We start from the raw sequence: 18,925 nt of genomic DNA on the forward strand, positions 1-18,925 counted from the left end.
CTCACATTTATCTATACTATACTGCATCTGCCACACATCTGCCCACTCACTCAACCCGTCCAGGTCACCCTGCAACCTCCTAACATCCTCTTCACAGTTCACACTGCCACCCAGCTTTGTGTCATTCGTAAACTTGCTTGTGTTGCTCCTAATTCCCTCTTCCAAATCATTAATATATATGGTAAACGGTTGCGGCCCCAACACCGAGCCTTGCGGCACTCTACTCGCCACTGCCTGCCATTCTGAAAAGCACCTGTTCACTCCTACTCTTTGCTTCCTGTCTGCCAACCAATTTTCTATCCATGTCAACACCCTACCCACAATACCATGTGCTCTAATTTTAGTCACCAGTCTCCCGTGCGGGACCTTATCAAAGGCTTTCTGAAAGTCTAGATACACTACATCCACTGGCACCCCTTCATCCATTTCACTTGTCACATCCTCAAAAAATTACAGAAGATTAATCAAGCATGATTTCCCTTTCATAAATCCATGTTGTCTTGGACTAATCCTTTTACTGCTATCCAAATGCCCCATTATTACCTCATTAATAATTGACTCTAGCATCTTTCCCACCACCGAAGTCAGGCTAACTGGTCTGTAATTCCCCGTTTTCTCTCTCGCTCCTTTCTTGAAAAGTGGGATAATGTTAGATATCCTCCAATCCACAGGAACTGATCCTGAATCGATCGAACATTGGAAAATAATCACCAATGCGTCCACTATTTCTAGAGCCACCTCCCTGAGGACCCTGGGATGCAGACCATCAGGCCCAGGGGATTTATCATCCTTCAGTCCCATTAGCCTACCCAATACGATTTCTCGCTTAATGAAAATTTATTTCAGTTCCTCTACCCCCTTAGATCCTCTGTCCTCCAGTACATCTGGGAGATTGTTTGTGTCTTCCTTAGTGAAGACAGATCCGAAGTACCTATTCAACTCTTCTGCCATTTCCTTGTTACCCATAATAATTTCACCCGTGTGTGCCTTCAAGGGACCGATGAATCGCATTGGAAGTTTATCGATATGATTTGCAACAAATGTACATTCCTTCAAGGCAAAAAGACGTGGGAGGAAGTGTAGATTAGGGGAAAATTAAAGATAGTACTAAACTTAAGAAAAATGCTATAAAGTTGCCAGGTGATTGTGAGCATTCTAGAATTCAGCAAAGTTGACCAGGAAATTGAAAGAGAATGGAAAAATAGAATATGACGGCAAAACAGACAAAAACATTTCAGAAAAAGAATGCAAGAGTTTCTTGTTACAAGGAAAAGATTGGTCTTGACAAATATGGGTCTTTTACTTTGGCAGCTTCAGCCCTCAACGGGCAACTATGGTGGTGCTTGTTCTGTTTAGAGTCAGTGAAGAATGCCAATACCATCAACTCTTTGACAATATAAGAATTTTAGACTGTTCGGCAATTTCATACAGGCAATGGGTTTTTACCTGATCAACAATGAACTGAGCACACTTGAAATAAAAAAAATTGCCCTGCCAGCTGTGTACAATTCCTGGAAAGTAGGCCAGGTACTGTCTCAGTTCTCTGTTCCGATATCAACACAGAGGCAATTGTGTTGGACTTTGGAACTAATACTATTGATGTCTCCCTGTTTACTACACCTTCAATGTCAGAACAACTCTTAAAAGTAGGTGCATAGCAATCTGTGGTGTGAATTTGTGGAATGGTCTGGAACAGGAGATAAAACTTAGCACAAGCATAATTCAGTTTAAAAAGATGTACAAAAACATTGTTTAAAAGGATATTGGGATGAGGATAGGTGATTGTGAGTGGGATATTTGTTATACTGATTGTATTGGGAAGGGTGATTATAGAGTATGGGTTGTATATATGACTTTGTAGTACATGAGGGTTTTTTCTTTTCTTTTTCTTTTTTTTCTTTTTTGTATGGCTTTGTAAATATTTGATTAGTGTATAAATGTAAATAAGTTGGTGTACATATAGTGGCTGGTGTACATATGTTGTACATATAGCTGCTAAATTTGTATAAGATAATTACAAGCAGTTGAATAAGGGGTGGGAATTAATAAGCTTTGGCTTCTTCCTGGTCCTTTTAGGACACATACGATTTCATTTATTTATAGATATTGTTTATGACACTTTATAAATATTCTTGTTTTGTTTTCTGTATGCTGTTTCACACTTGCTTTTTATTCTTTTATTCTGTTTGAAAAAAAAAGCACAAAAAAAAAGCACACCATGTTCCTTCTCCTTTAGTTGGTCATTTTAAGAGCATAGGGTATTGTTGTATATTAGTTTTGTACCTTGCCGACTGACAATATGTAGTTCAGTTTCTAAAACATTTCCAAGCCAATTTAATTCTTAAAATTTAGATTTCCCTGTTGCCAGGGTGAAATTTAAGTCAATGTGACATTCAAATGAATGAAGACTTCAAGGAATAGTATTGTAATGATCTACTCCTGCTCTTATTTTTAATGTCACTATGTTCTTGTTTGAACATGACCCTGGATCAATGGTCTGGAACAGCTACACAATTCAATATTCCCCTTCAGAACCTTGACAGCAATGGAAGGGTTTACTGCCTTCATTGCCTTGTGGCCAAGGTTACATGAAGAAAAAGCTGCCGTTACCACACATGGTGCACATGCATAGAACAGATCTCCCTTTTTATGGCCATTGCTATTTTTGCATACTATTTAGCAATCTTACTTGTTTTTTTTTAAATCAAATCTGGGCTCCTGAGCATTAACAAACTTAGTTTGAGTACAATCATCTGTAAGCTCACAGTTAAATATCCCTCAATGCACAGTGCAGGAATGTGCCAAAATCGACGTGTCAAGTCCATTTTTTTAACTCACTCATATAATCCCAAATTGCTTTCTTGTCTTTTGACCACAGGTACCAAATTTCTGACATCTGATGATGATGGATAAAAGTTGCCACACAAAATTGACTGCATCGAACAAGATATTAATTGTGCACCAAATTACTAACTAACTATCAGTATGTTAGATATCCAACCCTACTTCTTCAAACAGAATAGTTTACCTTATTTTGTTCATTATCATTTATTCCCATTGCTTCCATGATACCGTTAGCATGGAAAACCATTTTTGTTCATTCCAAATATGTAATAAACGGTTCACTCCAAATATGTACTAAACAGCATCTTGTCATAGCTACCTAAACTAGAAATCTATCCAACCTGAATCTGAACTGAGGATTTCCCAACCTCTGTTTAAACCAACAATTTCCTGCTCATTTACACTGAGGTCTGCCTTTTGGGCTTGGTGAGATTTTATTTTCCCACCCAATTTTACAATATGGAGCCTGACTTTTTGCAGCATCACAACCACATCATCAAAGGAGCATCTGGATCCTTTATCTCATTATAGCATGAGCTTTCAACAAACACACTCTAATAAACATGACTCTTTATTCCAGCAACTCCACTAAGACTGATTTTGTTGCAACCCAAAGAGAAGTCAGTCCCCTGATGCTGAATATAGTTTTACAGCAAAAGTGATCACATTGCAAACAATTCCAGACAGAGATAGAGAAAAACAACATGGAAACATCCCTTCAGTCCATTGAGTTTGTGCAGTACATCAACTACCCATTTATAGTATTCCTCCATTCATCCCATTTTATTCTGCTCACATTTTACATATACTAAAAATCGCCTTTGGTCGTTCTGGTCTATATGACTAATTTAGAACTTGCCTTCCTACCATTTGGGGCAGATGTATGGTTGGTAAGCAACAGAAAAGCCACTGGCCACATGGCAGTGGTAGGATCCTAAAAAAAAAATCCATAAAGGAAATATTGATTCCTCTCTCTTGAAACCTTTGAAAGAAACATTTGAATGATGGTATGCAGAGCCATGTTGACAGTGGTGTGAACTGGTATGTTAGTGTGCTGACCTTGCATGAATGTGGTTCGAGCTTCCACTACAGTATGCAGATACAAGTCCTCCTGAAGTTATGAATGCCCTGAAGTTACAAGCTCGTACCTTCGAACAGGTATTTGGGAGACTGGCGGGATGGATTTGCCAACAGTTATGAGCTGCGGGCATGTTCTGCCTTGCGGGAACTTGGCTTGCGGCACTGTTGCACGGTTAGGACCACAGTATATGTTAATTCTTCGTATACCGTGAATGAAACAAACCAGGCCTTTGCTCCATACAGAGCGCAGACTTTATTGAGTATGGATAATAATTTTCCAGCCACAGCAGATAAATCTGAATGATTGAGTTTAACTTCATGTTGCCCTTGGCCTGTACCGTTATTTAAATATATTGTTGGACGGCCAAGTTATAAACTGTCCGGGTCACAAACAGTTCTCAGGAACCTGGGGAGGACCTGTACTGGGTGATTTCTAATTGTATCTTTTGGAAGCTGATACATGATGTGGCATGATTAATAGATCTGGAGGTATTGGAGCCAATCAGTATATCCATGGTTAAAAGGATGAGCTCATGCTCCTTCCAAATTATGTGTGAATTTCATCTTGGCCTTGCCTGCACTGCTTGACATTTCAAACATTCTTTTGGAATAAATTCTGGAATAAAGACCAGTGTTGCAGTGCTATTTTTGTAGGTGCCGGAGCTGTCAAATAGGGATGTCATTTCAGGTTTTCCTGGGGGGGGGGTAATCGTGTAATTTTACAGAGGTGCCGGCCCGGCACCAACTCGCCCAGACTCTCCTGCAGCTCTGGGGCTTCGCACACACACACACACACACACACGCACGCACGCACGCGCACACACACACACGCACGCACGCACACGCACGCACGCACGCACGCACGCACGCACGCACGCACGCACACGCACTGCACGCACACACACACACACACACACACACACACACACACACACACACACACACACACACACACACACACACACACACACACACACTCACACACACACACACACACACACACACACACACACACACACACTCACCCACACACCCACACTCACTCACTCACTCACCACTCACTCACTCACTCACTCACTCACTCACTCACTCACTCACTCACTCACTCACTCACTCACTCACTCACTCACTCACTCACTCATTCACTCACTCACTCACTCACTCACTCACTCACTCACTCACTCACTCACTCACTCACTCACATTCACTCACTTCATTCACTCATTCACTCACTCACTCACTCACTCACTCACTCTTGACTCGACCGCCGGCCCACCCACCCACCCACTCACACCTGCAATGGGCCACAACTCTACTTCATTCGACTCCAGATCCACACCCTCAACAACCGCTTCCTTGCCTACCTGGATACAAGCTTGCCCTCCTCTAGACCGGTCCATCCACCGACAGTCCTTGACTCGACCCCCGGCCCGGAGCTCCACCACTGGACCGCGGTGTCACCTGGCCGACCACCGCGAGGCTGAGATGGCCACCACGAGGAGCAGCAACAACATCCACCGCCGTCCCGGCCAAACCCAGGCATGGACTACCGAAACTGCCGCGGCTGCCGACTCTCACCGCCTCCCCGGGGCCACCTATGCTGCTGCCACCAACCCCTGTCTCTACTCCAGCCCTCCACGGACAACCAGCAGCGACTCCGCCGACCCTCGCCTCTCTACCAGCCACCAGTGGGCCAGAGCCGTCACCTCACCAGAGTTCCAGGGTCAGCACCAGGCCCACAACCTCCACGATGCAGAGAGCATGTGGTCTCACTCTGCTGGGTCCTATTGCTCCCCCCTTCCTCCAGGGAACTTCAGTAGTGATGGGTCTTCCCCTTCCCCCTCTTTTAACCAGATGGATTCTGTGGTATCACTACAGTGGTGGATAATTGGACCCATGTTTCTTTGCTACTGCTGCCATTCAATATGTGCCATTTATTCCTTTCAAGAAAGAGGAGAATATCAGTGATATTTTCAATGGGGACACAAGGAACTACAGATCCTTGAATCTTGACCAAAACACAAAGTGCTGAAAGAACTCAGTGAGTCAAACGCATCTGTGAAGGAAATGGATAGGTAATGTTTTTGGTTGTGACCTCTCTTCAGATTGGATCCCGACCCAAAACGTTGCATGTCCATTTCCGCCCCAAATGCTGCCAGACCCACTGAATTACTCCAGCACTTCACCCAGAGAGTTGTGAATTTATGGAATTTCACCCAGAATCCCCTGCCACAGAGGGCAGTGGAGGCCAAGTCATTGGATGGATTTAAGAGAGAGTTAGATAGAGCTCTAGGGGCTAGTGAAGTCAAGGGATATGGGGAGAAGGCAGGCAAGGGTTATTGATAGGGGACGATCAGCCACGATCACAATGAATGGCGGTGCTGGCTCGAATGGCTGAATGGCCTCCTCCTGCACCTATTTTCTATGTTTCTATATTGCCCATCATTATCAAATTCATTCCTGCCCTTTCCACATAATTTTTGATTCCCTTACCAATGACAAAACCACCCATTTCACTTTAAATATACACAAGCCTTCTTCCCCCACTGCGTTCAGTGGCAATCCCAAAGATTCAAAACCATCAAAGCAGAAATTCTTCCTTGCTTCAGGCTTAAATGGTCTGAGTCTCAAACCTTGCCATCTAGTTCTGGACCCTCCAATGAGTAGAAAACATTCCTTGGAATAGAACACCAAAATGGCTTCCGGTATTCTAAATGTGCTTTGTGTAGTTGCAGCTTTTTTTACTTCAATCTCCTTGAAGTAAGAGCAACATATTAATAACCTTTCTCACTACCTGCTGCATTTGTGAGCTAAGTTTGCAGATTACACTAAAGTTGGTGGTATCGTAGACAGGTTATCAAAAACTACAGCAGGATCCATAAGTGGAGGAAAGAATGGCTACTGGTGTTTAATACAGTTAAGTGTGAGGTGTTTCATTTTGGGAAGACAAACTAGGGCTAACCTTCACAGTGAATGGTAGGGTCCTGGGAAGTACTGTACAGCTGAGGGATCTAGGAGTACATGTGTTTAAGAAAGAACTGCAGATGCTGGAAAAATCGAAGTTAGCCAAAAATGCTGGCGAAACTCAGCGGGTGAGTCGGCATCTATGGAGCGAAAGAATAGGTGATGTTTCGGGTCGAGACCCTTCTTCAGGTCGATGTGGGGGTAGAGGGGGCGGGAAGAAGAAAGGAAGAGGTAGAGACAGAGGGCTGTGGGAGAGGAAAAGGGGAGGGGAAGGAGGGGGAAAGCAAGGACCACCTGAAATTGGAGAAGTCAATGTTCACACCGCTGGGGTGTAAACTACCCAAGCGAAATATGAGATGCTGCTCCTCCAATTTGCAGTGGGACTCACTCTGGCCATGGAGGAAAGGAAGAGGCCCAGGACAGAAAGGTTGGATTAGGAATGGGAGGGGGAGTTGAACCACCGGTAGATCAGGTTAGTTAATGCGAACCGAGCGGAGGGATTGGGCGAAGCGATCGCCAAGCCTGCGCTTGGTCTCACCGATGTAGAGCATCCGCTGCTCTAGGTGTTAACTGCTCTACATCGGTGGGGAAGAAGGCTTTTGATACATTGGCCTTCATCAGTTACGGTATTGCGTATAGAAGTTGGGACGTTACGTTACAGTTGTATAAGATATTGGCGAGGCGGCATTTGGAGTATTGCGATCAGATTTGGTCACCCTACTATCGGAACGATGTAATTAAGCTGGGGAGGACAGAGAAGATTTACAGGGATGTTGCCAGGAATCGAGGGCCTATGATAAAAGATAGGGCAAGTTAGGACTTATTTTGTGGGGTGCAGGAGCCTAAGGGATGATCTTTTAGAGATGTTTAAATTCATAAGGGGAATTGATAGGGTGAATACAGTCTTTTTAACCATGGTAGGGGAATCAAAAAGTACAGGACATAGTTTTAAGGTGGGGAGAAGAGAGATTTAATAGAATTTGAGGGGCAACTTTTTCACTCAGAAGTTGGTGGGTATATTAAATGAGCTGCCAGAGGAGGTGGTTAAGGCAGGTACAATAACAACATCTAAAAGATTCTCGGATAGGAAAGGTTTAGAGGAATGTGGTCACAACGAATGGTGGTGCTGGCTCGAAGGGCCGAATGGCCTCCTCCTGCACCTAGTTTCTATGTTTCTATGTTTCTATGAATATGGGGAAAATTGAGACATTTTGGTCGGTATGAATGAGTTGGGCCGTAAAGTGTTTCTATTCTGGATGACTATGACTCAAAATCCTTTCTGTGGTCACAATTCAGAATGATTAATATCATTACATGTGACAGAAATGAACACGATCTGTGGCAATTTGTCATAATGCATTATTTTTCCCAAAATATTCACACCTCTGATTTCTTTAGATCCCTATAGTATGTGAATGTAAGTCAGCTTTCAGTTCTCGGGGAGAATAACCCCACCAATTGATCTTAACACAAAAATGCTGCATGGAAGCATGCATGTGTGCAGTATTGAATATTGATTGCATTGAATCAGCATTAAAATCTTTTATTGCTTGGTTTGGATCTGCAGTAAGCTTCAGATGAATGCCATAAATAGTTAAAGTCTTTAGTGCCCTGAATAACTTAAGGCTCAGCTGGACTTCAATATTGATCAGGAGAAAGCTTTATCTACACTGGAGCTTAACCAGCTGGATTGCAATGGCCAGCATTCATAGGGCTCCTCTGTAATTGATGGGAAGGCATCAGAATGCAACTCATAGCTGATGATTTTTGACGGCATCAGAATGCAACTCATAGTTGAATGCTTCAATGTACCTCTATCTTTGATACTGCAGTCTTGCTTCCTGCTACATAATTTCAGATAAAGAGCATAACCTAATCCATTTTCCAGTCCCGATGAAGGATGTTTGACCTGAAACATTAACTCTGGTTCTACCTTCCGCAGATGCTGCTTGACCAGTTAAATGTTGCCAACATTGTCTATTTTTATTCCCTAATCCACTGCTCATCCTACACGATAGCAATACATGATTTCTCTGTCCCTAGATGACTGTGTCAATAATCATCAGCAAGTAATTGCACCCTTTTCCATACAGGATTAAAAAAACGTCATCTAGTTTGTCACAAAACAAGTCTAATCTACTCTAACAGTTTGGTAGCACTCAGCGGCTGTATGTTGCTTTCTTGCACCTGCCTGGTCCTAATTGTCACCTGAGGTCCAATAACACCAGAACATAGCATGTTGTTTTCATGGACCAGGCAGGCTCCACTCTTATCAATAGTTGCATTTCTAGAGCTGTTCCTTGGGAAAAGAGGGCCTGCCCATGTTTCAGTATTATGATGTTCTCCAGGACACATGGCACAAAAAGACACGAATATCATGCAGGATATTGCCAGCTAACATTAGTTCCATGAAAGGAGCATATTGATACAGTCATGGGTGGAAATCCTGGGGGGGGGAGGGGAGGGTCAGGGGGACACGACCCCTCATGTTTCAAGAAGTGGGGGACAATCTCCCCCATGTTTTGTAATCCGGATTTTGAAATTCGGCGAAAACAAATCTATAAAAAAATCTCTGTTTTCAGCGAGACAGTGGGGGATCGAGGGCGATTGGATGAGAGACACGGTCAGCAGGCAGTGGGGTGGCAGGACATGATGATTCAGTGCGATGATTGGAGGAGGGAGGTGTCGGTCGGAGGTGGAAGTAAGGGGGTGGTAATGAGGATAGAGCGCGGTGATTGGAGGAGGGAAACGTCCTGGTGTAGCAAAGATCATAGAGCGGAGCTTGAATCGGCTTGTTCACGGGGCCTTTCATTGCCCAGTCCAGTTTGGCTTAAAATCGGCCGTGGGATCTTCCACTGCCCCGCAGTGAAATTCCTGTGTCGAGGCGATCGAGGCTCCGGATGTTGAAGCCCCCGCCGGACGATGGAAGATCCCGCGGCCAGTTTTCAGCCACGTGGGGCGATGAAAGGCCCCGCGAACAGGCCGATTGAAGCCCAACGATTCAGGGCGGACGAAGCTGCTGTTGCTGGAGTTCGGAGTCGGTCACCAACCAGATCAGCTCCTGATGTTACCGTCTACAGGGCCCACGGCTGAAGTGTGTGTGTGTGCGCGTGTGGCAACCAAGAAATTGTGTCAGCCCCCCATGTTTTGATATCAATTTCCGTCCCTGTACACAGTGCATTGATGACTACAGAAGATCATTGTGCTTTATTAGGTCCTGTCAGCAAGACCATAGCATGATTAATGTTATCCCACTTTTTAAGAAAGGCGGGAGAGAGAAAACAGGGAATTATAGACCAGTCAGCCTGATACCTGACGGTGGGGAAGTTGCTGGAGTCAATTATAAAAGATGAAATTGCGGGCAGATTTGGATAGCAGTAACAGGATTGGTCTGAGTCAACATGGATTTACGAAGGGGAAATCATGCTTGACTAATCTTCTGGAATTTTTTGAGGATGTAACTAGGAAATTGGACAAGGGAGAGCCAGTGGATGAAGTGTATCTGGATTTTCAGAAAGCCTTTGATAAGGTCCCACATAGGAGATTATTGGGCAAAATTGGAGCACATGGTATTGTGGGTAGGGTACTGACATGGATAGAAAATTAGATGACAGACAGGAAACAAAGAGAAGGGATTAACGAATCTGGTGGGGTACCGCAAGGCTTGGTGCTGGGACCACAGCTATTTACAATATACATTCATGATTTAGATGAAGGGATTAAAAGTAACATTAGTTAATTTGAAGATGCATGGCAGATGCAGTTTAATGTGGATAAATGTGAGGTTATGCACTTTGGTGGCAAAAACAGGAAGGCAGATTATTGTTTGAATGGTGTGAAGTTAGGAAAAGGGGAAGTACAACGAGATCTGGGTGTTCTTGTTCATCAGTCACTGAAGGTAACAATGCAGGTACAGCAAGCAGTGAAGAAAGCAATGGCATGTTGGCCTTCATAACAAGAGGAGTTTAGTATAGGAGCAAAGAGGTCCTACTGCAGTTGTACAGGGCCATAGTGAGACCACCCTGGTGTATTGTGTGCAGTTTTGGTCTCCAAATATGAGGAAGGACATTCTTGCTATTGAGGGAGTGCAGTGTAGGTTTACAATGTTAATTCCTGAGATGGTGAGACTGTCATATGTTGAAAGAATGGCGCGACTGGGCTTGTATTGGAATTTAGAAGGATGAGAGGTTATCTTATTGAAACATATGATTATTAAGGAATTGGACTCGTCAGAGGCAGGGAACATGTTCCCGATTTTGCGGGAGTCCAGAACCAGGGGCCACAGTTTAAGAATAAGGGGTAGGCCATTTAGAACGTAGATGAGGAGAAACTTTTTCACCTAGAGACTTGTGAATCTGTGGAATTCTCTGCCTCAGAAGGCAGTGGAGGCCAATTCTCTGGATGCTTTCAAGAGAGAGTTAGATAGAGCTCGTACAGATAGCAGAGAGGGATATGGGGAGAAGGCAGGAACAGGGTGCAGATTGTGGATGATCAGCCATCAACTGCTAGAGTCAGTTATTAAAGATGGGATAGCAGCACATTTGGAAAGTGGTGAAATCATTGGACAAAGTCAGCATGGATTTACGAAAGGTAAATCATGTCTGACGAATCTTATAGAATTTTTTGAGGATGTAACTAGTAGCGTGGATAGGGGAGAACCAGTGGATGTGGTGTATCTGGACTTCCAGAAGGCTTTCGACAAGGTCCCACATAAGAGATTAGTATACAAACTTAAAGCACACGGCATTGGGGGTTCAGTATTGATGTGGATAGAGAACTGGCTGGCAAACAGGAAGCAAAGAGTAGGAGTAAACGGGTCCTTTTCACAATGGCAGGCAGTGACTAGTGGGGTACTGCAAGGCTCAGTACTGGGACCCCAGCTATTTACAATATATATATTAATGATCTGGATGAGGGAATTGAAGGCAACATCTCCAAGTTTGCGGATGACACTAAGCTGGGAGGCAGTGTTAGGTGTGAGGAGGATGCTAGGAGACTGCAAGGTGACTTGGATAGGCTGGGTGAGTGGGCAAATGTTTGGCAGATGCAGTATAATGTGGATAAATGTGAGGTTATCCATTTTGGTGGCAAAAACGGGAAAGCAGACTATTATCTAAATGATGGCCGATTGGGAAAGGGGAAGATGCAACGAGACCTGGGTGTCATGGTACACCTGTCATTGAAGGTAGGCATGCAGGTGCAGCAGGCAGTAAAGAAAGCGAATGGTATGTTGGCTTTCATAGCAAGAGGATTTGAGTATAGGAGCAGGGAGGTTCTACTGCAGTTGTACAGGGTCTTGGTGAGACCACACCTGGAGTATTGCGTGCAGTTTTGGTCTCCAAATCTGAGGAAGGACATTATTGCCATAGAAGGAGTGCAGAGAAGGTTCACCAGACTGATTCCTGGGATGTCAGGACTGTCTTATGAAGAAAGACTGGATAGACTTGGTTTATACTCTCTAGAATTTAGGAGATTGGGAGGGGATCTTATAGAAACTTACAAAATTCTTAAGGGGTTGGACAGGCTAGATGCAGGAAGATTGTTCCCGATGTTGGGGAAGTCCAGGACAAGGGGTCACAGCTTAAGGATAAGGGGGAAGTCTTTTAGGACCGAGATGAGGAAAACATTTTTCACACAGAGAGTGGTGAATCTCTGGAATTCTCTGCCACAGAAGGTAGTTGAGGCCAGTTCATTGGCTATATTTAAGAGGGAGTTAGATGTGGCCCTTGTGCCCAAGGGGATCTGAGGGTATGGAGAGAAGGCAGGTACGGGATACTGAGTTGGATGATCAGCCATGATCACATTGAATGGCAGTGCAGGCTCGAAGGGCCGAATGGCCTACTCCTGAACCTAATTTCTATGTTTCTATGTTTCTATGATCATGGCCTACTTCTGCACTTATTGTCTATTAAAATATTTGGCAGATTTCTAACCATGATGGTGGCATGGTGACAAAGATAATAGTGCCGCTGTCTCATAGCACCCAATGCCCAGGTCTGATGCTGTATGTTCCCATCATGACTGTGTAAATCTTCACTATGTTCGCCTGGCTCCATCTCATATTTCAAATATGTGCGAGTTTGTAGGTTGATTGAAGTGAGTGGTAGAGAAGTTTCTTGCGAATGTGTGGGGACAAGAGGGATTAATGTAATGTAAATGGCTGATTGATCATCAGTAGAGACTCAGTGGGACAAAGGTCCTGTTTTTTTCTGTTGTACCTGTCCATGATTTCTGTGGCTGCTTGTTTGTTGCTCCTCGTTTGAAAAGTCAGTATGAAAATCAGTGATAAGATATCCTGTCAAAGTAGCTAGCAAACAGATTATCCAACCAAGCTATCCACTTTAATGTAATTTCCCAAACTATTTTATAATGATGTGTACTCCAATAGATAGCAGTGAACGCTTTTCAAAAATTCAATCAATATTTGGGCAGCTCAATGAATCAATTGCTGGAGCTGATAGAATGCCAGATTCACATCTTACCTTGGATGCTGTCAGCATGGAGTTTGCATTTCTTTCCGAGGCAATTTGGGTTTCTTCTAGGTGCTCCAGCTTTCTCCCAGATCTCAAAGACATGTGGTTTAGTAGGTTAATTGACTACAGCAATATTGCCCCAATGTTGTTGAGTAGTGGAGTGGGCAGAGTTGAGAGGAAATTGCAGAGAATAAAATGGGCCGAATGTACGTAAATGGTTAACTATCAGTTTGGGTTTGGTAGGTCAAAGGGCCCATTGTTGTGAAAAGTATGCATCTTAACTTGTAGAAATTTAATTATGTTGACATATTATTTACTCAACTCACTGTGGCCAAGATTGCAAGAGATGTTTTTATTTAAATAAAAATACAGGTTGGACACTGATTTTATGGCAATTGGGTCTTCCCACCCCTATAATCCGGACAAAATTACGAAAGCTCAGTTGAAATTCCGTGAGCTGCTGCTGAGGCATAGTGCGTGGTGAGCTCTCTTTCTGGTTGTATCCCTCCATCGTGAAAGAATCAACTATGCTCTCAATCTTCCCTCCTAACTGTTTTGCTAGGACAATATAGTAAACCCTCGCTTTAACAACCCCCTTGTAAGAGATGTCAGATAAAGATGGACCTGCTGACCCATCCCCGCTGCACCCGCTGAGTTTCTCCAGCAATTTTGTGTACCTTCGATCTTCCAGCATCTGCAGTTCCTTCTTGAACACTATATTACAGTATCTGTTTTAATGATTATACCTAAATGTTAATGTTTAATTAGTTGGGCAATTTTTATATGTATAAATGTCCTCAAATGGGTGAAACTTTTTAAGACAGATTGGAATAAGATATTGATAACATTTGTTTATTTCTCTTGCAGGGATGGATGAGCAGTCTGGCACTGGAAACTAGTCTGGTTATTCTTGCTTAGCTCCCCTCATTCTACATAGTTTGGCTTACAGATAAAGGCTTGGACAATGTTTCAAATTCTTGTTCTTCCCATTGGCTATTTAAAAGTACTAAGAACTAAAGACACTGTTTTTTCATTTTAATGTGTTCATTTTTGTTTAGCACTGCATTAAATTTGGACAAATAAAAAAAATACACTGAGTGCAAAACAAGTTCCCTATGTTACAGTAAATCTGGGCCCTAATTTTCCCATACAGATAACTGGTGCTCTACAGCGTTATCCTAATGACAAATCTTACGGTTCAAAAATGCACGCAGTGAAGTTGCGTAAGAAGTATGTTTTGAATAATTGTTTGCAAGTGCAGCACAAAGAGTGGGAATATGGATACCATCATGTAATTAAATAGATGGTATCATAGGCAGTGGAGACAGCTATCAAGAATTGCACCATGATCTTAGTCAGCTGGTAGGTTGACTGAAGAAAGGCAAATAGAGATTAATTCGGATAAGAGTAAGGTTAATTTAAGGAAGTCAATCCAGGATAGGACGTTCACAATAAACTGTGGGGCTCTGGGGACTGTTGTAGTATAGAGAGAATTTGGAATACAAGTATATCATTCCCTGAAAGTGGAGAGATAGGTAGATAGGTTGGTGAAGAAAGTTTTTGACACTCTGGGCTTCATCAGTAAGTGCATTGAGCATAGAGGTTGAACATTATGTTGCAGTTGTACAATATGCTGGTGAGGCCGTAATTGGAGTATTATGTTCAGTTTGATTACCTCCTGTAAGACAGATGCCATTAAGTTGAAAAATGCAGAACAAATATTTACCAGGAAGTTGCTTGGACTCGAGGGATTGACAGGGAGAGAAATTGGGCAGCCAAGGACTTTATTCTGTGCAGCATAGGAGACTAAGGGGTAATCAATGGAGGTGTATAAAATAATGAGGGTCCTAGAAAGGGTGAATGCACAAAGTCTTTTTCTCAGAGTAGGGGAGTCAAGAACAAAATGGTATAGAGGAGCAACTTTTTCACACAGTCAACAGTATATATTAAATGAGCTGCCAGATGAAATGGCTGAGGCAGGTCAGAAACAACATTTGAAAGACATTTGGGCAGGTACATAGATAGGAAAGCATTAGAGGGATATATATCAAATGTGGGCAATTGGGTACAGCTTATATGGGCACTGGTTGTATTGGATATGCTAAGCCAAAGGGTCTGCTTCCATGATGTATGATGCTGCCTGAATGATATTGTTATTTTAAGCTGTGCAACATCATTATTTCCTTGGCCTAAAATTTCAAAAGACCATTACTGTGCTGTGCTGTTTCTGACAAAAGGTCTTGAATTAATTTCCGTCAAGTGCCTATCCAAATTTATTTTGAAATCTTTAATTGTATCAGCTTCCTTCCTTTGCTCTCTTAGGTGGTGAAATCCAGAGATTTCACTGCTCATAAAAAAATATTCCTTAAACTCTTTATTAGATCAGAAGAATCTTAAATCAGTGGCACTTAGTCTCATTGGTTAACGAGTACAGATTTTGTTGAACTACTTTAACTAAACAGTTCATAATTTTTTACATGTATCTTTATAAAATTTCCCTCGCCTTCTTGGTTTCCAAGGTCCTTGTAACTGAAATCTAACATGCCTGAGATTATTTTGCTAAATGTGCTTTGTCACCCTTTCAAGGACCTGCATATCCTTCCTAACGTGTAGTGACCAGCACTCTTGTTTTCACTTAACAAGAGCTTTAAGAAGGTTCAGCATCATTTCTCTACATTTATATACAATTATTTTATTTATGAAGCCTGAAATCCCATATGTTTTGCTAACTCTCCATAAATCCCACCATCTCCAAACATCAATGCACACGATCGTATCTTTAACATTAAATTGAGCAACTGTGTCTTTATCTGCATTTTCTTCTTGTTCTTCACATAAATCTAAGTAAGTGTGGCAACGTCAGCATGTTAACTGGAGACCACTTAGCCGTAATTTTGGCATGTGCATCTAAAGCATTTTCTGATAGATTCAGTGAAAAAACATAATGATCCAATTAGTAATGACTTTCTCTCTATTATTTCAGTAAAACAAAGTTATTCTTTTCAATCATTATGGAAAATTATGGAAAATCACAATTTTCTTGGACATTTCTTCAAGTGCCTGTCATTGGATAAATATGCCAGTTAAGCCATCGCAACTCAATGAAACACAATGCGACCTTCTCAATGTACAATGCAACCCTTTTACTTCAAACATTTATTTTGATTGATTGTTGATGCCCAACTGCACTGCAAGTCTGTGCCTGAGAGGAGCCGGAACTGTGGGTTGCTTTAGTTACTCATCCAATTAGTAGCTTGGGGTATGCATCTTACAATCGTTCCTGTGACCGTCTGTCATTTGCCAATGCTGCTTGATATCTTATAACGTTCAGCATGTTGTTGGTACAAATTGTCAATATTGATCACTATATGTTATCTGGCACAGCATTCTAGACAATAAACGCAGATGATTAGCTAATACTATTACACGCAAGGCAGTAAGAGTTTACTATTAACCGTTGCATAATGTTAACCGTACTATAATGTTTAACATCTGATCACAGCCTTACTCCACCTCTACCCTAATTGTTCAACTCATCAAATGAAAGATACAGATTGTTGAGATCCCCCTTGAATTTGGACAAAACAAATTTAATCCAGCATGAATCATCCTTTTAACTCAACTTCCGAAGCTTAATTTTATTCAGTTTTCTTTTAACATCCCACAATCACAAGCCTGATCAAAATCATGCGTAAAAACATTTAGGCTTAAATTTATGTGGAAATCACACAATGAGGCTACTGTTAAACAGATATCTTTGCTATGTTATTCTGCAAAACATACTGAAACAGTTTGGATAGTATCCGAGTTCCTAATGTTATGCTGCTCCTTATCAATGGAAAGGTAGCTAAAGAAACATTTCTTATTATGCATGTTGATATAAAGTGAGACATTTTTGATATAATTAGTAAACCCTGTTCACCCTGTTATGTGCATATTCGGTATGTCTGAGAGAAAAGATTAACGGTTGCATAGCTACGTTCATTTTGGATTGGAGTAATAGACGGTTGCCTATGTATTGATATATTAGAATGAGTCCAAGGGTATTGTTGCTTAGAATGTTAATATATTTTAGCTCTATGACATGTAAGTAGATTAAATGTACTGGATAACGTCTTTGTGTTATCACTCCAGAGAGTGTAGAACCTGAGATGAATAAAAACTTTTGATTTGTGAATACTAGATCTGAAAAGCTTTTAATAATAATTTCTAGTTTAAATTATCTCTTCTCAGTTGATTCCAATTGAGGTAAACTTTATTATAAAGATATGCTATTTAAATTGGTCTATTCACTGCTGAGTGTGCAAATATAATAAACACTAATAGTAATAAGTTTTGATTATATAATTCTAAAACTACAAGAGAAACATTTCTTGTGGTCTGATAATGATCAGAGTCCGCTTACAGGAGCAATTCAAGCTGCATCTTATTGAGAAAAGCAGCTATTTTAATTTACTGGAAAATTGTACAATAACACAAGGTGATAATTAATTCAGCCACAACATTCAGGAGCAATGTTCCACTGCAAAGGAAAATCAGTTGTTAACTTTGTGTGGTAGCAAATGTTAATTGTTGCCTATGTAACACTCTGTCCTTACCACGTTCTTTATGAATGTAGCATTTCCCATTTAGTTTTGACAAAGTAAAACCTTTTTATATAATTCACATTTTATGCTGGATACATTCTGCATTTTGAAATCATCAGGTAATCCACATTTATTGAATTCATTTTATAAGTGCAACAGTTTAATGAGTGCAGAATTGCATCGCAGTTTTGCTTAAATGCATTTATCCATGATGATGAAGTGGCAGTGCTTGTACTTTTAGCATCTTAGATAAAAGGAAAGCTGATAGGGGCTAGTGAAGCATTAACAGTCTGAACTAGCAATAACATATTAATATCATGACCTGTACTGTGTATGTTTGAAATATTGAGGGTCTCCTACAACATTCTCCTTCTGAATGTAACAGGTTCATGTTTGCAATGTATTCTTTTTTTGAACATTCTCTAAATTCCATTTCTCTGAATGCACTGCTTGATACGTAATGTCAATTTCTGTAGTTTTCCCAGAAACGTTGTGAATCATAATGCCTGTGAGAAATATGTTAATTGGCTGTGTGTACCTGTTTGTTATGCTTAAAAGTTAATGTATGTAAACAAAATTCTCATATATTCATCATCACTGAGTAGAATTGTAATGTCCAAGTTAAACACAACAGTTCATTCCTCGTTTCCATGTTTTTAGTTTGTGTGCTTCATTTGTACGTTTAGTCCGCTTCCACATGTCACTTTATGATAATATTGGATACTGTATTTCTTTGTTGTCCCATTGTGTAATATGAAAATAAACAAAGTAAAAACTGGCAGTCTGCGTTATTTATTTAATTTGGTTCCCTTGAGTTGTGATAAGCAAATCTGAAATGATAGTTCATAATTATAAATTCTGAAATGGTATAATAGAATAGCATCAGGAATAGCATCTGAGTTTAAAACAGCGGGAGCAGGCTCTTGAGTTTAAGAGAATGGGAGTCGGCTGTGTCCCAAGGTGGTGCTCCAGAGACGA

General features: G+C 41.6%; 1 protein-coding gene across 1 annotated transcript in view; it reads left to right on the forward strand.

Annotated features, from left to right (window-relative positions):
* Nucleotides 1–18,725, forward strand: part of LOC129696083 (dual specificity calcium/calmodulin-dependent 3',5'-cyclic nucleotide phosphodiesterase 1A-like) — a 254,836-nt gene extending 236,111 nt beyond the window's left edge. Inside the window, exon 17 of the mRNA XM_055633493.1 lies at nucleotides 14,229–18,725. Within this exon, the coding sequence (XP_055489468.1) occupies nucleotides 14,229–14,260 (32 nt within the window). The 3' untranslated portion in view covers nucleotides 14,261–18,725. The remainder of the gene's footprint in view (nucleotides 1–14,228) is intronic.
* Nucleotides 18,726–18,925: the final 200 nt, after the last annotated feature.

The sequence above is a fragment of the Leucoraja erinacea genome, chromosome 4 (genome assembly GCF_028641065.1).
Source record: "Leucoraja erinacea ecotype New England chromosome 4, Leri_hhj_1, whole genome shotgun sequence".
Classification (NCBI taxonomy): Eukaryota; Metazoa; Chordata; class Chondrichthyes; order Rajiformes; family Rajidae; genus Leucoraja; species Leucoraja erinaceus.